The sequence below is a fragment of the Tinamus guttatus genome, unplaced genomic scaffold (genome assembly GCF_059628265.1).
Source record: "Tinamus guttatus ecotype Peru unplaced genomic scaffold, ASM5962826v1 Tinamus_guttatus_pri_ptg000035l, whole genome shotgun sequence".
Lineage (NCBI taxonomy): Eukaryota > Metazoa > Chordata > Aves > Tinamiformes > Tinamidae > Tinamus > Tinamus guttatus.
In genome coordinates this window covers 7,695,514-7,717,389 of record NW_028288569.1, presented here as the reverse complement: position 1 = coordinate 7,717,389, position 21,876 = coordinate 7,695,514, and the positions used below count along the sequence as shown (strand labels likewise).

At 41.8% G+C, this 21,876-nt stretch overlaps 2 protein-coding genes across 2 annotated transcripts in view; both read right to left on the bottom strand.

The window, feature by feature from the left end:
- Window positions 1-9,277: 9,277 nt before the first annotated feature.
- On the bottom strand, window positions 9,278-17,112 carry LOC104568136 (cell cycle control protein 50C). The gene is given in 7 exon segments (XM_010215024.2): window positions 9,278-9,594; window positions 10,696-10,905; window positions 11,837-11,974; window positions 13,524-13,614; window positions 14,753-14,854; window positions 16,054-16,164; window positions 16,909-17,112. Coding segments are annotated over 7 exon segments (1,173 nt in total).
- A 1,054-nt stretch (window positions 17,113-18,166) lies between these two features.
- CMSS1 (cms1 ribosomal small subunit homolog) overlaps window positions 18,167-21,876 on the bottom strand; it is a 219,688-nt gene continuing 215,978 nt past the window's right edge. The window contains exon 10 of the mRNA XM_088533826.1: window positions 18,167-18,474. Within this exon, the coding sequence (XP_088389952.1) occupies window positions 18,391-18,474 (84 nt within the window). The 3' untranslated portion in view covers window positions 18,167-18,390. The remainder of the gene's footprint in view (window positions 18,475-21,876) is intronic.

The following is a 21,876-nucleotide window of genomic DNA, read 5'->3' as shown; positions in this document are numbered from 1 at the left end:
CTGCCTGCATGCTGACCTCATGTAGAGTGAGTGTATTAAAGAAGTCGAAAGCCAAATGATAGTATAATAATTAAAAATAATGTCTAAAAACACTGTCTAGCTAAAAGCAAGCAAAAAAATAATGTTGTGATTGCTGTAGTTCTTTTACTTACCACATTTGTTTGTGGCTTTCAGCAGGGCAAGGTGCAGATGGGCCAAGCAAATTTAGATGACAAGTGGAAGTCTACAGGTGAGCTGCATTGCACTACTGTAATACAGTCCCTACTTCAGCAGAACGAGGAAAGGGCAGGGAATGTTTGGTGGAAATCCCTTTTTTCCTCAAGTGGGAGATCTGTAATTGTGCAGATCTACTCTATTCGGCTTTGTTGTGTGTATCTTCTACGCTACCCCGTTTTCCAGGCAGTTTATTCGGGTAGTATGCTGAAGTCTCACGTTTGCTCGTAAGCGGCTGCTTTTCTCTCTCCTTCCTCCTGGAGCTGCTGCAGCTTCACAAGAGGTGGTGCCCCAAGACGAGCTGTTGTTGGTAGCGGTCTGAGGGCCAGGATCCATTTTTCTACTTAGGGAGGCTCCTCCACATTGGACTAGACTGTTACATGATTCTTCCTGAAAAAGAGACAAAAAGCTTTATTTTATTATTTGTGAAACAACTAAGATTCGGGTAAAACAGCTTTTTAACTACAGAAGAGCAGTTGCCTGCCCGGCTTGCCTGCCTGCCCGTCACGGTGCCTGCTGAACAGCACCGCCGGCCCCACGCGGTGCAGGGTCTGCGGGGTGTCCTCCCCCACGGCCACCCGTCCTTACGAGGGAATTGAGCTTCAAGTGTGCCTGCAATTGGCCGATGGCAGGGCCGAGAGCGGGACGGAGAGCGCGGAAAGCCTCAGCCCCTCCAGCAAGGCGCAGCAGAAAGGACTTGGAAAGCTCTGCTTGGCTTGGAGAAGTTTCCTCAGTGCAAGCACAGCACGAAAGTGCAGCTTCTGCCAAGGCTCCCCAGGACCCTGCCCAGGGAAGGAAAGCAGGCGGAGACGGGCAGAGGGAGGAAGAGAGGTCAGCGGAAGCTATTTCTAGTGCAACACATGTATGTTTGTAGAGGACCAGAAAGTAATTCAGAGTTTGATGCCAGCAAGCCCAAAAGGCCAGAGGTATTTTATGCTCTGTTGTTCTTCAAAGGTAGAGAAAACAGAATTTCCCTTTTAACAGTTAGCTCTGCTCTACCCTAATGAACTCAATTCAGTGGGAAGACAGAACTATGGCAAACTAGTAGAAACCTGTTTAAGTGGAGGTGCAGGGAAAGCCTTCTCAGAGCTCTACCCCCAGACCATCCCATTGCAGAGCGTCTGCAGAATGTGCACAGGAACTAAGCACTGGAGTAAACAGGAACACACCAAAGCGATGGCAAAGTGTATGTGCCTTGAACGGATACTTGATGTATTGGTCAATCTGTTGACAGAACAGTGAAAATTCATTCATGGGAATCTTGCAGAGGTTCAGGGTTTGCTTTCAGAGCCTCCTTTGAAAGCAAAGTAGCATTCTACATCAGAAACCAACTGCATGGCCAAATAAACACACAGAAATGAAAACTCCTGTGTGGATATAAATATACAATATGATAGACTTATCTTCTGGATTGCATTTGCAGAACACAAGAACCTCCTCCAGACAGAATAATATGGCAAATATGCCTCTGATTGTTTTTCTATAGATTTTAGCATGATGTGTGAAACAGAAAACAGAAGGGGAAAAACTTGAAACCCCCGAAGGAAGTCCCTAAAACATCTATACTAAAAGGGCAATTACTCCAATATCTCCTTCTACCCAAGATGACCATTATATTGGAAGCAAAAATTTACAGTTTTCATTAACACTGAAATAAATGGTTCACAACTTTAAACCCCAGTTTCATGCAACAGTAAAGCACTGCATTGGTGCAAACATTAATGTAAAGAGGTAACCAGAACAGAATTTGTGGCTTTCATCCCCCATAATGGCATTTTAGCTGCTGCAATCCTAGAAATCATCCTTCTGATGAGTGGGCAAAAAAGAGCTTGTCATTCTCTTCAAAGACTTGCTCAGCATCTTGTCTTAGGTCGTATTTGCTGGTAAGTAAGTGAGGGCTTGCTTTACCTGAATTCTGGAGGCAGTGTCCGTTGATCACATTTACAAAATTAAATCATTCCAGTTAAATATTGTTACCAGAAAGGAAACACAACTTGGCAGCCGCAGATGCTGGCGATGCTGACACAAGTTACCCATCTCTTCTAGCAGGTGGTAAACTGTGCCCCAATGTGCCTCTATCTCTATCATTCAAGGGACTCTGCAGTAGCTGAAACGGGCAAGGCCAGACTTGGCCAACCACCTTTTCCTAGTACAAGAACAGGAGTTTTTATTCCTAATACAGTAAAGTCTAAACATTGTGCTGGAGACTTAAACCGAAAACACTTTTTTCCCACTTGATTGGTAAGGACATCGTGCTCTGCAACTTGTATCCATCACTCTCCCAAATAACTTCCAAGCAAAGTCTGTCTGAGGAAAACTTACCAACATGTCAAGGACATTACAGTTATTATTAGTTGTATGAAATGATAAGGGTATACAGGACAAATGCCCTCCTCCCCTGTCCCCCTTGCCCCAGTCTCCCACAGAGGGGAATCTTTCAGAAACAGCTTAGCATGAGACTTGACAACAGCGAGCCTAAAACATAGGAATATGTCTGTAGGAACTGTTTTCTTTTTCCCCCCTTTCTTTACAGGACTCAGCAATCAAAAACCTGTACTTTTCTTTGCTCGGTCAAAATAGAGATGTCAGACTACAAAATTACATTTGAGAACACTATGGATTTTTGTCAGTCTTGTATTCTGGGGTGAGATCTTTCCTCTGAGGGTGACAGAGCCCTGGAACAGGCTGCCCAGAGAGGTTGTGGAGTCTCCTTCCTTGGAGATCTTCAAAATCCGCCTGGACACAATCCTGGGCAATGTGCTCTTGCAGCCCCTGCTTGAGCAGGGGGATCGGACTAGATGATCTCCAGAGGTCCTTTTCAACCTCAATCATTCTGTGATCTCCACCCTGGACTTCTTATTCATCAAAAGATAACACTGTGAAGGACCTCAGAGGTGGAAACCTATCTGCTAGACAGGCCTTCTAATTCTTGTAATGTTTTGCTGATTACTCACTGATTATTGTTATTTTTACTTTAATAATTTTAATTCAAAGTAACAATGATCCAAATAATAATGCTCCAAAATAACACATAGCATAGAAACATGGCAAAATTTGAAGCAAGGCCCCTCACTGAACTAATAGTGCTTCAAATGATGATAATGATCTAAATACTGTTTGTAAAAAAAAAATCTGAGGATCTGAATGAAGATTAGCAAAAAGTAATGAGTTAGTAAAAGCCCTCGTGCCACCACTTAGTTGTTTCTCCACGGGTTGCTCTCTTCATGACTTTATGTCATTTCTTTAGCCTCCAAACTATGCAAACTGCATAGCGTCAATTGATGTGCCACTACCTTGGTGCTCTTCACACTGCTTCAGTTTTTCTACCTTTGCACAGTTTAAGTCTGCACGTGACTCTGACCGCAGCTCAGTTGTGCATCAAGCCATAAGGACGCTCTGACAGCAATCACTAGTTCCAGTTTAACACCTCGGAGGGATCTCATTTTGGATGGGCCACATTAATCCTTGGCCAACAGCAACACAGGCCAGCAAAAGCGAACCCGAGCAGGAGTGGTCACCACACCACGCTACTTGGAGATACATTCTGCCCCCAACGAAGATGAAGCTTTGCTGACACGATTCCTTGGAGTCCAGTGGTAAATCACTGCTTCCACCAGCGCGAGGGAACACGGTGCTTGCGTCCTCTGCAGCCGTGACCGACGTCCGGGCGCTTCTCCACCGAGGGAAGGGTGTTATTAACTGCAGATGTCATTACTGCCCTGAGCTGTTGGAAAGTCTCTCTACACTGACAAATAAGGGCCACATTTTACCTCACAACCAGCGAGGACAGTTCAGTACACATTCCCCAAACCTTAACAACGGGTTATGGACAGTGTTAGATACTGCTACGGATCGTTTCTCACCTCGTTGATGTTCTTGTTGATACACATTGCTTCTTATGGTGTTTTCAGGTACTTCAGCACTACTAATACATCTGTAGAAAGCCCATGTAAATTATTTAGGAAATATCAAGAGTTTTTAATCTAAAATTGTAACCCTTGAATCCACCTGGTAATACAACTGGATTAACAGAACTGTTAATGGAACAGTGGCTTCTTACATACAAGAGTCATCAGGTAAAAAAAGGCAAATAGCACTATGCAGCTTGCTGTGACAGTTGAAAACATAATTTTTCATATTTTTTTAATTCTTCCATTTTTGAAGGGTATAATTTTCGCTAAAAAAGGCATCACTTTACACACACTTCCATGCAAAAATACAGTGGCTACAACTGAGCAGGAGTATAACACATAGCTCCCATTTTTCATTTTGACTTGGTACATGCTGTATGTTTGTCACGATGTACATTCATCAGAATAGCACATACTACTCAGACATTACACAGGCATTCTGATGAGTGCTGGCCAAAATGTAAGCTTTCCATGGTAGGGGTAATTTTGATGTCCTTATCTAGGGTTTTAATTAGGATCTAACATGCTTCCTCCAGACCCTGCAGCTGCTGAAGGAGACAGACATCCATGCTAACTTCATGGCTGCTAAAATTTAACTTAGCAGCTCCCATCCCCGGACTCCATAGGACCAAAACACCTCCACTCTAGCCACAGCAGCTCCCCTGCCCCAAACCATGCTCATTTTCTCCATCCACAACTTCTGCTCTCTCCGCAACACTTTTCACACAGAGACAGACATACATGGTATTAAAAAAGGGAGTGAGGGAGCTGTCTGACCCTCCTGGATGGCTGCATAGGGAAGAGGAGAAAACTTTCCTCATGCACCTATGTAAAGAAAGGCCAAACAAACCTCACGCTTCCTTGATTCTCACAGCCTCGGGAGAAAGCAGGCCCAGAGCAAAAAGGCAGCTGCCCAGAACACACCCAGCTTGCACCAAAACTGCTGTTTAAATTGGTTTTAGAGAGAAGCCCTCAGTTCAAAAGCTGCAAGTTCAGGGAGCCTCTGCTTTCTATTGACAATATTGAATTTCTTTTTCTTAACCTGGTTTCTCCTTGACGTCGCATGGACTTTCCAGAACACGTTTCGGGATTCGGTCTCACGGTAGTGTATCTATCTCAGGCAAATTTCCCACCCAAGACCAAAGCACATTGCCCCTGGCGCCGTTCTTCCTCCTTGTTAGACTCATTTTTTTCCTCAAGTCAGTTCTGTGACTCACACCATCCCGCCCCTACCAAGGGAGACACCTCTGATGACCTGACAAGGAACTGCTTTCTCTTACTTTACAGCTAAGCTTAAAGCCAAACTGATATGCAATCTCCCTCCGCATTACCAAAACTTTCCGAGCCCTCCCTTCCCTGAATGTTTTCTCCTGTTGGTTTCTCAAAGAAAGGAAATGGGCTTTACATGATAATGCATCCGGGCATTAAAATATGTGGCATAAAATATGCGTGCTAATAAAATCCTGCAACACAGCTGACTACAGAAAACACATGCAGCATGCAACTGATTTTTCCAGATTCTATAGGTCTGTGATCATTTTCATCTGTTTCATTCTGATCGCTCATCCTTTTATTTTTGGATCAAATGAGTTAAGCAAATGTCTACTTTTAGAACAGAAAAACTAACCAGGGCAGACAGATATTTTAAGTATCCAAATGAAACTGAAAAGTCTGAAAATGACTTGGCAAAATAGTGTAACTAAACTGCTGTTGAAATATCCTGTAATTCCTGCTCCAGTTTTATGTATCTATATATAGATACATATATATCCCATTAATGAAATTCGATCCTGAAGGGAGCTGGGAACCAGAAGTAGTACAACAGTTTTTGACATTAAAATACAGCTCCCTGTTTTGCTACCTTGTAATTTAAAAAGAAGATTTAAACTGGGTATAACATTTTTATAATAGTGAAATGATTTCTCCTCCAGATATCTTTGCTACTGTTAAAACTGAACTACAGAACTTCAGAAAACAAAGTACTCCCATATATAACTGGCATTCAATTATTTAATATACTCTCCCCCCAGAAAAAGAAATCAAAAAAAGAAAAAATTATGTTCTCCTTTATTTATCTGCTTTAGGAAGGAAAAAGCACCCTCCCGACTACTTAGGCTTCTGTGATATTAGTTTGGGCCCATGAAACTTCCAGACCACTTCCAGCATGCAACTCTATGCTTTGAATGTATAAGAAATAAGCATAGTTTCATCAACTCAGGAGGGGCTGGATATAATGCAGTTATGCAAGATAAGGTAAAGTAGCAGTTACAAAGGAATAATTTTCATTTGCAAGTAAATTATATATATTTTCATGAGCAATATGTAATTTTCTGGAGTGTTGGCATATGTAGGAAAATGATTCAAACACCAATGATTTAATCATTTTGTTGCACCCCAATATTATAAATAATGGCAATAAGTCTTTTATGGCTTAGTGATGGAGCACTCAAAGCGATGCTGTTGACTTATACTTACCAGGTACTGCTCTTAATTTCACTCAGTAGCGTTAAGCCAGGACAGCTTTGTATTGACTCAACAAGCCTATGTAAGTTGGTACTTTACTGGAAAACAGACCAACTGGCACAAAACACAGTATCAGGAGGTTGATATTCTCCACCCTTTCGAGCAAGGTAGATTCTTTCCAGACAAATCTAATGCAAATGTTTTATAAAACTGGTGTTCCCATTGTTCTAGATGAGGTAGCACAACCCAAGAAAGCTGCAGCTGAGCTATTCAGCAGCCTCCTGAGCTCCAGTAGCAACTTCCATGGAGACTATACAGAGGGTACAAACACGATGGAAGATGCAATTAATGCCGTGGCAAGATGAAAATGGGCTTTTGGTTTTATAAATCAAGATTTAGGCAACTTTTAGAATAATAACAAGAGGAAGATTTGTTTGAAACCACACAGGTTTGAAGGTTTCATAAACTTCAAGAGAAAATACCATGTTCTTGCACAAATCTCTGGGAGATAATGCATATATTTTAAGAACTGCTTGTGAGGCTGAATGTGTTTTCTAAATATGTTTTTCTTCTGGTAGACAATGACTCACTGAAATATGTACCTCATTAGTTAGTCTCCTTTTACCTAACAATTTTACCAGATACTTCATGAAGAAATTAAATCAATGACAAACATACTGAGACTTAAACACCCAGATGATATATCAGTTCCTGAAAGTCGGCTTCTCAGAGGATTAAAAAAGAAAAGGTCATCCTGTTCTTTTGGAGCCACAAATCCTGAGTTCAGCTTTGGCAGCAACTGTGATGCTGGGCTCTCCAGAGGTCTGCATGGGATTTAATTTTCAAAAGCACTTAAAAGGTTTAGGAACATGTCTCACTGTCCGGAGGGATTTAGACTAACGAGCTTAAGCATCGCTAAATGTCCTGCTTCCTGCCCTGCCCTGTCAAATCCAGTGAGGGGCAGGATTCTCACACAGCCCTTGACAAATGTAGATGCAGTGGTTTGAAATACTAGAAGCCCGGGTCTCCAGCTTGCTCACGGAGATGAGCCAACCAGGAAAAGTAGAATGTGACACATGCCTTAGCCCAGTAGACCAGGATAACCATTGACTAAGTCAATGGTTACACTAACAACCATGGTGGCTGTGACCCCAGGGGCAGCCCTTCTGCTACTCGTGGCACAATTATGAAGCAGACGTTAAAGGAAATATAGCATCCTATACTGCTGCAAGCAAATGCACCCCAGGCCATCTACTAAAGGTCATACATTCCTAAGCACCTGAGAAACTCCTAAAAGCAGGCTTGGAAGGCCCTGACGGAGTCACTCAATCTCCCTAGGCTTCATCCCTTTCCCTTGCTCTAAGGAGCTGATGCTTATTCTAAGAGAGTATTAGGCAGTGACTTCTCAGTGACTTCTCTCTTGTTTTAGTATTTTGAGTTGTTTTAGGGCTGCAAAATACTAACCAAAGAAATCAAACTGTTTTATTTCATTTGTACATTTGCAATAGAAAAATTATTAAAAAAAATCATGTGTACCATGGTATACTTGACCTGGATCCTTCAGCACTTTCATAGAATCATGGAATGCTCAAGGTTGGAAGGGACCTCTAGAGACCATCTAGTCCAGCCCCCCTGCACACGCAGGGTCACCTAGAGCACGTGGCACAGGACTGCGTCCAAGCGGGTTTGGAAGATCTCCAGAGAAGGAGACTCCACTATTCCTGTATTTCATGAGCGATTGGAAATATGTTCTAAATGTTTAGAATTTGTGATTTAAGAATATAATAAACATGAAAGTGGTAACAGTCTATCCATCAGCTGCAGTGGTTAATTTTTAAAAAATGAATTTAATGGATTTTCTGATGTTTTATGCTTTTTATTGACAACGAGTTAATGACAATGAGTGGGGCTTGAAAGAAGAACAGATGCTTTATGTCACCTAAGAGTTCATGTGAACTTCTACATGGATAGGTGAGACGATAGAAAGAGGAGGGATTGAGACCTTATAGTTATATTAGCTAGATATTTCTACTAAAATGTATGGCATTGAAACAGTCAGTGATCTAAAATGTAAGCTTTCTAGCAAAATGTAGTTATTGAAGTGTAAATCAGTGTTCTGACGCCCTCCAACTCTGCAATTAAGTCTTGAGACCTAGATAAAAATCAACACAGAGGGTTTAAACACACTCCAAATGCCTTGAGAATGCCCCATGCTCCATCCCCAACCAAGTATCAAATCATGATGAATATGCCCTGCCAACATGCAAATAAAAGAGTTGCTTTGTTAGGACAGTCGATCTTTATATAAAACCCTAGCCAAGCCATCCAGGCAATGCACATAAACAGTCGTCAGCAGTAAATTCTACCTGTTCAAGCTTTTTTTTTTTTTTTTTTTTGGGTCAATGCCTCACTTTTTATCAGTCCAAAACTCCCCTTCAAGTGAACAGAAACATTGTCTTTTTTTAAAGACTAATTAAGAAATGAATAAGGACCCTGACTTCTGGCCAGACTTCAGTACCACACAATTTCTTTGACCTGGCGATTCACGATCACTAAGCTACCTGTTGCTGGAAACTCATCTCACTATAAGTCTTCTAGGAAACATACATTTAGGAGCACTCATATGTTATTAAGAGCATAGACCCATACAACTGTTGGCTTGGCATGGCAGAAGAGCACTGCCCCTCAAGTCACTTATGTTCCTCACATCCAAGAGTGAAGCAAATCCAGAGCAGGGCGGGTAGGAAGGGAAGGTGTGTGGTGCCTGCTCCTTCTTCACTGCAGATCTTTGCTCTTGCTCAGCAAGCCAGGGAATCATCTCATTTCTGAAAGTAAGTTTTCTCTTTTCTGAGCTTTAAGTGGATGGCAGTTATAACAAAACCCGTCAGGGTTGCTGCCGTGCCGCAAACCGTGTAGGCAATTCCCAGGAATGGGTTACTTCCTCCACTCCACACCACAGTTGAAAGGATCACATACTTCTTCCCCTTAAATTTGCTAACGGGGAAATCTGATAGAAGGATGTTAAGACTTCACTAATAAAGTTCACGTCATTTTCAGCAGGGAAAGGTGCTCAAAGTTTTTTTCCAAGGCATAAAGGAGCAAGAGCTCTGCATCTGCTGTAAAATTCCTTTAACTGATCTGTAAGCACTCTACTATTATCAGCCCCTCCCAAAAACGCAGAATCTGGTGCTCTCCTTGCTAAAACTAGCAGCTGTCTGGTGGAAAGAAATGCAGATACTTCACATACAGCCTCACTGTGATGCTGGAAATACTTTCTTTCAGATTCATATAATATGCAGCTGCTACTGCACTAATTTGACGTGTTTCATAATATTTTTAAGTAAAACTCATTGGAAAATGAGCCTTCAGAGAACTTTATAAAAATGCTCATCTCTCCCTCTCATGCCCGGCTCCTCCAGATTTTTTTTTTCCTTATTATCTCCCATTGTGGAAACTTTCAGAATATAGCTATGCTATATATGCTATAATATAGCATATTAATGCCATGGCTGTATTGGCTGAGAAGAAGGACAAATCTAGAGTCATCTCGCCATAATTTTTGTTGACCAAACAATTGTGTTATTAGACAGCAATGCTTATGCTGTTTGGCATGAGAGCGCAGGGTTACCAGGACAAAGATCCCAGTGGCTGCACAGCTCAACTCTGCTGGAGACATCCCAGATAGCTCAGCAGCAGATGTTCCTCTGCACCTCTTGCTTCACAGAAGGTTGTAGACACCCTTGTGCTTATGCTCATATTAATTATTTGGACTGTAAAAACATCTTCAGCCATCTCTTCAACTTCCTACCTTTTGTGTAAAACCCGCTACTGCCACGTTCTGTTTCTGGTCAAAGATAACTATGTCAGAAGTCAAATCCAAAACAATGTGCTGCCGTTTGGGTAATACATCTTAACATCTGCACAGGCTAACAGAAATCCACTTGTCCTGTCTTGTCATCCTCAAAACAAGCTTTTTTTTTCATGGTGATTTGTCTTGGGATGTTCTGCTTGGTTTGGGATTTTTCCTGTTTTATCACACGAACCCACTTCTACCTAATGTGCCACTATTTAATACTCAAGGAGTATCTTGGACAATATGAAAGGATACTATAGGAAATATAGAAAGTGTAATTCCCTGCTGGGAGGCCATCAGCAAACTGCCCTGTGCGGCTGACACGGCGATAAAGATTTCTGAACGTAGAGAAGGCTGACACTCGCATCCAGATAATGAGCTCGTCATTGATGTACCCGTTGTTCCTTTCGTCTTCCTCATCTAACATATATACTGGTTTCTGCCAGTAGGGAGGTCTGGCTGTTCCTGGTAAGGAAGAGAGAAAGCAGGAAAGACTTGCTGTCAGTATCAGGTTCTCACTGTCAGCAAAAAGGAAGACTGACCGCTAACTTCTTCGGCACCTACTGATACCCAACACAAAATATGGAAGTGACACAAGATGCTGTCCAGTATTTGAAAATGACACATGCGAGAGAACATTTCATATGTAAAAATCTCCATTCATCTCTGACACGAATAAAAACAATTCAGCATACAGTTTAGCCTCAGTTCCTATGCATTAGTTCACTCCTGTACAACTAGAAATGCACCCTAAGATTGTTAAATAAATTCTGCATATTACCTTCTACAGTCAAAAAGCACATTCTATGATAAAAATATGCTATATGAACTACTTAGATAGATAATTAATTCTTTGAGGCAGGAAGAAGTATCTTTCATACGGTACCTAGAATAGAAATAAAAATTTCCACAACAGAAATTTTTAACTTCACTTCAATACAGATTAATCCCAACACAAAAACAGCCCTAGTGATGACTATTTGAAACAACTTCTGAAGATGGCAGTCTTGCTTGTCTCACAACTGCCTGGGAACCTGCAAAGGCAAGAGATGGGAAGTGAGCTGCAATTCTCCTTCATAGATGATTTCAGTAGAAAAACTAGAGAGAGATTACATCCTTGCCTTTTCTGGATAGATTATACAGTTAGAGGAAGTAATACAGAAGAGGAATGACAAAGGCTAACTTGAGCCTTCTGAAACCACTCTCTCAGTTTCTGTGCTCAATGGAAAAAGATGGATTTTGCTAAATCTGGTTTCTACTGTCAGGCAAACACAGTTTCTTCTAGCAGGTATTTTTCCCAGGAGTGTTTTCCACCTCAGCGTGGAGACCTCCATACACTGGAATTGGGGAGGAGAAGCCACAAAAAAATAAGGGATGCTAGCAGAACCATGCTTACCTGCAAATGCAGAAGAAAGATTTTGCGCTACTGGATTGCGAAATTTCACATTTTTATCTGTCCACCAACTGTTTCCAGTCTTCAGCAGTGGGACTTGAATAACAGATGAGTTAACATTATAAAAAAGATCGATAGTGTCTGCAGGGAATATGAGAGGCAACAAGTATGAGTAAAAGACAGATGTTTATAATCAGTCTAATGACCAACACGACTAATGAAAAATGACACACTGAAGCACCTTTCAAACGAACAGAAAACTTGTATACTCCACACAAAGCAGATACAAACTTCCTGAGCCTTGGAGCTTTTACATTTTTAAAGACTGAACATATTCCTACCAACAAATTCTACTGCATCCTTATGTAGAAATACGTGCAAATATCTTCTGTTCCTCAACTCCTCTGACTAATGTCTTTGCAATTTCCTTTTGGAGCTGGAGGGAGAATGCGAGTTATAGGAATTACTCTGATACTTACCTTTCCCTAGATTTTGTTTGACAGTTGTCTGAACTAGCTGTTTTACTATATAACACCTGTTTTGAAGCATAGGGAAAAGGTGAAAGTGCAATTAAGAGAATTCAAGACCTTAGTTTTTGCTTTAGTTTTATACTAATGAGGCCGTGTCTACCAGTTTGGTCACAAATATTCTTTTTAATCAAAAACCGCTTAGCTAAAATTGTGCTGACCCCTGTCATCCTGTTTCACTGTACAAAAGTGTTTGTTTTTCCTATCTTAGGTCTCGTTAGCACCTATGTAATTATCTAGGCAGCCAGTGGGACGACTGGCAGGGACGTTAAAGGATATGGATGGAGACGAACTGCATTTTAGGAAACATTGGGAATGCAGCTCAACTGCATGAGCAGTACCTAATGCTTCTGAAAATGTAGAGTCAGACATACTGTTCTGGGTAAATGATTATCAAGTGGATCTATAAGCTACTGTCCCTCACAACAGCTCTGGTTGAGTAGAAAAGCTACTTGAAAAATGGCTGCTGCATTGCCCCAAACTGCCACGTGGCCCATGTGAGAAGAAGAGGAAGAAAAATGACAGGGTGGAGAAGAAAAAAATCCCCCAAATTTATTTTTTGGCCCCTTTGCTCCCAAAGAAATCTATTCTGAATTCTTCCTGCACTCATGGCCAAAAGCCCTTTTCTAGGTTTCAAGCTATGGGTGTTCATCAGCAGATTATGCCCACGAGAATTCTATAAACAGGCTCAAACCCAGAATCAAATCAATTCAAGTAAGATTACATATGGACTTCCAGCATTCAAAAAACAAAAACAAAGAGGTTCAAACCAATTTCAGGTACATGTCACCTCTTTCCACTGTGGGAAGGCAGATGCTAGGTTCTTCCACGACTGAATGGAAGGCATGAAGAACACGTCTTTTAGCGGTGAAGTACGCTAAGTATTTTCTGTACTTCATCAGCCCCATTTCACCAGGACACTCAAATCCTCAGTCTTGTAGTAGATTCACATGAGGAATTTCTTAGTAAATGAAAAAGAAATCTTCCCCAATTGCAACATGAGAGACAAGCTGCTGAGCAATAAGGAGCAGGGCCCCATACTCTACTTTAGGAGCACAGCCAGACAACATCCTAGGTGAAATCCTGCATTAGCAGGATCCCCCAGCTTGGGGCAAGGGCAGTTTCAAGCAGAAATCAATGAGCCAGACGTGAAAGGTAATCACCATTGAATATGCTGTTGGCAATAGCGCCGCATGGAGCCATCGGGGTCCCGTTCTCGTACGTCGTGAAGGGCGTGCAGTAGCTGTTCTCAACCTGCATGCAAGGTCACACAGCAATTAGGCACAGAACCCGCAGGGTTTTGGCTTGGTTGGCTGGTGTTAATGTCTTCCTCTCACTTCCTCTTCTGAAAGGCCACCAAATAATTAAAAGTCTCCAGGACCTTTTGGTCATGCTAGAGATGCATCCAAATGCATAAGGCTGTAGTTGAGGAATATCTTCCACAGGACATAGTAGGTAGCCTAAGCAAGCTTCACATATGAGCACACAGAAGGAAAACAAAAAGCTCATCTCAAATTTGCCACCTCTCTGCTACTCCAACTCTTGAGAAGCTATAAATTTTCATATTTATGGACACAAACAAGATTTCTAAGTAATTCTGATAAGCTGCGTAAGTGATTGACACCAAAGCCAAAAGCCATCGGCACTTGAACCCAAATTGGCACAGCTGGACACCTGGAGAAGCAGCTGTGTGAGGAACGTGTCTTAAGAGCTACAAGAAGCATTTTATAAAAGCAACAGATTGCAATGGGACAACCCTGTCCACTGACACGACACTGCATGGATCACATTTTAACAACAGCTACATTTTAGCTAATGAAAACACACTATAGATTTCTAACTAAAACCCAGAGTTAATGCAGTGATTGCAGTCTCCAAATTCTCCATGCTCTCATGCTACATCTGCCTCCTCTTCAACCCTCTAACTGCACATCTTTGCATCATCTATTTCACCTTATACTTTTTTATCTACTTCCAAAGCCAGAAGGCAAAATTAACAATTTAAAATAATTTAATGCTTAATTAAACCCAAATAACACTACATCTCAAAAGAATAACATTTCTATCTAAGAAGACTAAGAACACTAGAAGGAAAGTTTTCTGTAATGATACTTGAAAGTGAGTATTTTTTTATAAATCACCATCCTTAAAAAGCACAGGTTAGAGGCCTGCAACATTGCACTGACATCTTTTATTTATTACTTTATTTATTCCTCTCTTATTAACTTATTAAAAATGGGTCCTAGCAACCAGAATAGCAGAGACAAACACTGAAAATCTGTATTTTCTTATTACTCCCTGGAGTCATCTTGACACACTTACAGTTAAGCTTACTTAACTCTCCATCTGACGAAAATACGGATGATCTCATAACATAAAGAAGAAAACTTACATTTACATCTCGACCCAACAATTGCACATCACTTCTCGATATCACGTATCGACGGTGGTTCTGATAAAAGTTTTGCAGCCCATAGTACATAAAAACATCACCCTAGAATTCAAACACAAATCTTTTTAATTAGGTAAGTTTAAGCAGAGAGGAGAAATCCTCTTACTAAAAAAAAGAAAGAGGAAGGGAGTGCTGATAACTGCATTCCAGGCACTCTGGCTAAAAATCTGTTCTTACCCCACTAAAAGTCTTTGCGCTTTGGCACAAATTTAAACATACTTCAATCCCCAAATGAAATACAGTTAAAATGCATCATTATTATTTTACTCATGATGGTAATGACTGGTCTTCAATGATTATGAATAATTTCACAGAGGCACCTGCTTTCCATAAAAGCACAGTGCCCAAACAACTTCAAAAAGCAGACGTCAGCTCCTAATTCCTTCTGATTTTTTTTTTTTTTGTGAACTAGGGCTATCCCAAGCTGTTTGAACCCTTTGCAAAGTTAAACCCTATAATTTAAAGCAGAAATTTGGCTGGCAAATGTAAGGTGAAAAGAAGATTATTAAACTATTCTAAAATCATAATTCGGTTAAATAATTTTCTCGTCTATCAGGCGTTACTGTAGCTGAAGGAATATTCACAAAATATTTTAATAGCCTCTTTAATACTGAGGAGCCCTAAAGTGACTTTGTAATTTCAAATCACACTGTAATTTTAAGGGACTATTTATGCAGCACTAAGCATAAGATCTCTTTGGCAGAACATGAGGTGTTGTAAAAGCATCAGCAACATTACCCAGCAGTTTAGGACAGGAAATGAAGGATACTTTTTCCAAGAGAAACTGCAGAATGACATTTCTAGCCCTGAAAAGTATCAGGGACCTTAGAGATTAACATCACAACCCCCATCAAAAGCGCTACAGGGGCTTGCTTACTTATGACAAGTGCTAGGAGCTGCAGTTTTATTTTTCATTTGAGAGCTTAGCACTGTGGTAACAACTAACACCAGGCCAAGCGCAAGGGCTTGCTACTGATTCCGAGAGAGGAATCGCCTCCTGAAATCAACAGCACTTCTTCCACCCCTTAGTCATGGAGATATCCTTGGAACCTCGCAGAATTCCTCTTTTTAACATGGGCCAAAACCAACAGGAAAGGCAAAAGTGTAAAACTGAGTATTTTGTGTTCATAAAAAAGTACAAAGAAAAACACAGCCAGGAGCTCCCCAGTACAGAAGTTATGTATTTTACCATACAGTGATATAACCTAAGCAATTCGAGCTGGATTCTCACATCCACTCACCAGCATATCTTCCTTTAGTATGAAGTCAGCAGAACAGTAGCATTCTTTATTCCAATTAGAGGAATTTTCACGAAGTGTTGAACAATCTGAGCATGTATCTGAATAATTAATCTGTCAGAGAAGTGAATAAGGACAGAATATTATATTAAAGGACATGAACATAGGAAAAGATTGGGGTTTTGCTTCAAGAACTCTTAGAGCAGGTCTCTCCTGAAGGTTCCAGACAGCCAACAAGTATTGCTAAAACAAACACATAAACCAGCCCACAACAGAGAAATAAAGAATTACAGCTTGGACTCATGACTCAGACTGGCACACTTGCTCAATTTAACCCCTTGTTTAAAACTTCTTTAGTGCCTTTTGATGGCTGCTGGAAAACTATTACATTCACTCTTGCAATGCTCAACAAGCACATTAAACGTCCCTCGTAATTGTGATCTGTCCCTCTTGAACAACCACCTGGATGTCCAAGCAGAAGTCCGTGAGCACCAACAAAGAATGCAAAAGCAACGCACTTGCCGGAAGTCAGCATTTAAACATTATCACTCTCTGCTGGGGCCAAGTATTTTGTTCTTTTAGTGCTAAACACTAGCAAAGGGACGATTTTATTTCTCTTTAAATATCAGCAAATAATGAAATGCCAGAAAATACCAGTGTTCAGATGTTGCCTAGTGTTAACCACTTTTGATCGGTGACCACTTATCTCGGGGGATTTTCAAGGGATATTGGCTCTTAGACATGTGTCCAATGCATGAAGCTATTCCCTTCTAGCTATCCCCCTTATCCGGAGCACAAATTCAAACTTTTTTCCCCCAACACAGCCCAGCTTTTCCTTACCAGGATATAAGAACAAACCTCAATCTCCCTGACGCTGTTTGCGGACACGATGAGACAGATTCCCACAGCGAGGCAGGCCGCTCCGATGACAAAGAAGATGGAGAGAACGCTGGCAAGGGAGAGCTGCGGCTTCCAGGCGGGCAGCTTCTGCTGCTTGAAGGCACTGTTGTCCGGACACCTGGAAGGACGAGTCTGGGCTTCCTGGCCTGTCTCGGCTTTCATATTCCTCTTGGTGAAGGGAAGGAATAATACACTTAAGATGGAGGACGATAATACACTTAAGCTGAGACTCTGTCCTTTCTGCTGGGAACTTGCGCTGTTTGTTCAAACCTACGTTATGACAGGAATTACTCATTAACCAGATCTCTCTCTTCCTCACTTTCCGTATTTGTGCCTGGATCAGGATGATTGACACTTGATTGTGTACTTTAGTCGCAGCATCCAGCTCATGCCTCCTGTAAAGACTTAACTACATGTTTTTTTTCTGCCCCACAATAGGAGTATTGTTGTGTCTTATTCAAATGCAGAGATACTGGAATTCCTGTGCAATCTTGGATTCAAGATTTCTTCCTCCTGCACTTTCAGAACTGGCCAGCTAAATAATGAAAGAGGCTTTTGCTGCAGTTGTACTGGATGCTGCTGCAGGGGACTGCTGTGGCCCAGAGGCTCTCTTCCAAATAGTTTAGTGCCAACCTACATTGCTTTAGGGGAGCAAATCTAATTTTCTTAACCTACTGCATTCACTGCTATTGATGCAGTTTAGGTTTGCAAAAAAGCTGATGAGGGCAATTAGCTCTAAAAACACTGATTTGGATCAACAGCCTCCAAGACACTGATAAGTTGCCTACCTAAACTCATCCTGACTTTCTGTGAAAAAGTTTTCACTCCTCACTAATCACAAACTCCATAGAATCACCCAGAGATCATATCTTTTTAGTTTAAATGGACAAACGGCAGAATATGCCTTAGCATCTTAAACAAAATAAAGTCTCAATTTAATATACAGAAATTTTAATTTAAATTTATCACATAATATCAGAAAAAAGCATTGGTCAAGTGTAGGACAGAAATTCACACAACACTGTTAAAGACCATCTAAGGCAAGAGCTAGCAGGGCTTGGCTTACCACTCTCATGAGAGAAGCAAATGTTAACTTTGGGACAGCAGAAGGAGATATAAGAGAATCGATCTGTGGGAAGACTTTTCAAGCCCATGTTCATTCATCTTAAATGTCTTCCAAGTGACATAAAATAGTAAATCTAACAAGTGAACGCAGTGCACATCTAATTGCATTATCACATTGCTTGTGCAATAAAAATCCTCCATACAAAAACTGCAGACAAAATATGCTTTATTATTAAAGGAAACTCATAAAAAGTTGCAACATGCACAGGCCTCTCAAAAGTCATTCTTAATTCAATCACCCGTTGATCACTTGCCAGTTACAGACAAGATAATAGTAAAACACAACTGCAGACTACTTTTTTGTTGTCGAAACCATTAAAAGAGTCCCAACTTTACAGATCCTTCTCTGCACAGCTTTATAATCCTCATCTCCAGCAGATCAATGGTTTCTTTCTTTATCTGAAGAGAAAAAAAAAAAAAAAGAAAGAAAAATCAAACAAAGCACTAACAGTTACTGATAATGTTTTGGGTGTGTGCCACTATTTATTTACTTAGGGAATGCATTATCAGATCTAAAACTAAAGGAAAGGTTTCTGTTCAGAGTCCTGAACTCCATCCAGAAGTTCCCATTTTGCAATATATCTAGCTGCTCTTAAATCCGAAGGTGCAACTACAGTTTGTGCAGTCACACCTAACAGACTATGCTACAGATAAGCTGTAATTGACTGATAAAGCCTGCCAGGGTGAGAGATCCCCCTCAGCTGCAAAGCTCTTGGGGGACTTTCCCGTATCAGTAAGTCCAATGGCAGCATTCCTCTTCGGCAGCCACAAGTGTGCCAGTGTCTGAAACACCCAAACAAGAGTGAAACATTGGCCTACATGAGCTGCAGGCAAGACTATTAGGGATTATAACAAGATAATAAGATATGTCTGTAGTTGGTTGCTTATCTAAAGATAACAGACAAACTTATATGAGAATAAACTTAGGTTACTTATTTCAGCAGGGAAAGATGCCTCTCTATTATCACTGTTGCTCTGGAGCTTTCTTTTAACTTTTTTTTTCCCCACTTTCACTTCCAAATAACTTACTGGAATGTTTTATTTAAGGATTATATCCTTCCTCACTTCCTCCTGGAACAGGAATAAGTTATGTGAGGAAGTGGGACAAGTCTCTACTTGACACTACACATGCTACATCAAGGTTGAAGCACTGTTCTTCCTATGACAAGTCCTTTTCTTACAAACCCTTTTACTGAGATAGGACATGAAATCTGAAACTTAAACTTCTGGCATTTTTAAATCTTGTCAAGGCTCAGGACTTACAATGGTTGCAGAAGGAAAAATATAATCTGTTATGCAAAATGCTTTAAAAAAATCCATTTTAATCTTACAAACAAGTAACTTTAGAAGTTTAAACAGTTCTGTATTATCATCTGTGTCTACATAGAAAGCTTTCAAAGCAAGAAAACTCATTTTTATTTCCTTCTCTCCATTGTTTGGGATGAAAAGAGTGAGAGGCGTATTAAAAAACAAAGACAGCATTAGTCAATGAGAGATGTTGTGGCAACTAAGAGCCCTGGATTGGGCTGATATCCATTCTGTGAATATGATGGGGTACAGAGTGACACATGCGAGGATTCTAGGTATTTAATTAACACATTTGTCAGAATAAACCCCTATGTGCATAATACTCCAGTGAGCATGATAGGAACCACAGGAACAGCAAGAAGCTTTAAAATGAAGCTACAGATTTTCTCTTTAGTGAAAAGTATATATGCTATCAGTTGTTCTTGCTTTCTCTTTACTTCACTACACAGCCTGTTTATTTATATTGAAATATATCCATGCGGCACCCTAGAAATGAAATGAAATTGGGTGGAATTACGGACAAAGTGCAGTCTGTATTGGAGTAGGTCAAGTATGCCTCATTTCCAACTTCAAGGGCAGAGTTTTCCTGCCCCAATACAAGATGCAAAAAAAACCCACAGTACAAATAACCACAAATTCTTTAAATTGCATTGTTCGCAGTAAAAATGGGAAGATGGGAACCACCTCAGCAAGAGGGGGAAGGGGAGACAGGGCAATCAGTACCACACAGCCAAAGTCAGATGGCAACCAGCGGGAGTATGGTAGTGGGGAAGTGAGGATAGGATACGATTATAGAGGGTCCTCTTTCACTCCTCCTGGGAAACCTGCAGGCTCAGTTACCTCCCTGAAATGCCTGTACACCAATGCGCAAAGCACGGGGAACAAGCAGGACAAACCGGGGCTCTGTGTGCAGTCCCAGCGTCACGATCTCATTGGAATCACAGAGATGTGGTGGGATAGCTCATACGACTGGAGCGCTGCCATGGAAGGCTATGTGCTCTTCAGGAAGGACAGGCTGGGAAGGCGAGGTGGTGGAGTTGCCCTTTATGTGAGAGAGCAACTGGAATGCATGGAGCTCAACCTGGGAGTGGATGATGAGCGAGTTGAGAGCTTGTGGGTAAGGATTAGAGGGCAGGCTAATGTGGGAGACACTGGGGTGGGTGTCTGCTACAGGCCACCTGACCAAGACGAGGAGGTTGATGAGGCCTTCTATAGTCAGCTGGATATTGCCTCACGGTCACAGGCCCTGGTTCTCATGGGGGACTTCAACTACCCCGACATCAACTGGAAGGACAACACAGCCAGGCACAAGCAGTCCTGGAGGTTCCTGCAGAGCGTCGACGATAACTTTTTGACACAAGTTGTGGAGGAGTCGACGAGGAGAGGTGGGCTACTGGCCCTCGTGCTATCAAATAGGGAGGGCCTAGTAGATGTTAAGGTGGGGGGTAGCCTCGGCTGCAGTGACCATGAGTTTGTGGAGTTCAGGATCCAACGTGGAGGTGGCAGGGCTGTAAGTAGCCTTGCAATGATGGACTTCAGGAGGGCCAACTTTAGCCTCTTCAGAGACCTCCTCGGTAGAATCCCATAGGCTAGAGCTCTAGAAGGCAGGGGGGCCCAAGAGAGCTGGTTAGTTTTCAAGCGGCACTTCCTCCACGCCCAGCAGCAGTGCATCCCTGTGTGTAGGAAGGGAGGCAGAGGGGGCAGGAGACCTGCGTGGATGAGCAGGGAGCTTGTGGCAATGCTCAAGCAGAAGGCAGCGGTATACAGAATGTGCAAAAAAGGACAGGCCCCCTGGGAGAAATACAGGAAAGTAGTCAGGGAATGCAGAGATGAGACAAGGAAAACTAAGCTGCGTTTGGACGCAATCTGGCAAGGGATGTTAAAAGTAACAAGAAAAACTTCTTCAAATATATGAACAGCAAAAGGAAGATCAGGGAAAACGTGGGTCCACTGGTGAACAGGATGGGTACCCTGGTTATGAATAACACGGAAAAAGCAGAGTTGCTGAATGCCTTCTTTGCTTCGGTGTTTACCAAGGGCAGCCCTTTAGAGCCCCAGGCCCTAGGGACAAGAGAAGAAGCCTGGAGAGAGGAAGACTTGCCCTGAGTAGAGGAAGATTGGGTCAGAGAGGACCTAAGGAAACTCGATACCCACAAATCCATGGGCTCTGATGGGATGCACCCCAGAGTGCTGCGGCAGCTGGTAGAGGTCATAGCTAAGCCGCTCTCCATCATCTTTGAAAGATCCTGGAGAACGGAGGAAGTGCCAGAGGACTGGAAGAAGGCCAATGTCACACCAGTCTTTAAAAAAGGCAAGAAGGAGGACCCACTCAGCCTCACCTCTGTCCCCAGAAGTGATGGAACGGCTCGTACTGGCCATTGTCTCCAGGCACATGGAGGACAAGAAGGTGCTCAAGAGTAGTCATCATGGATTCACCAAGGGGAAATCTTGCTTGACTAACCTGAGAGCCTTCTATGATGGAATGACCAGCTG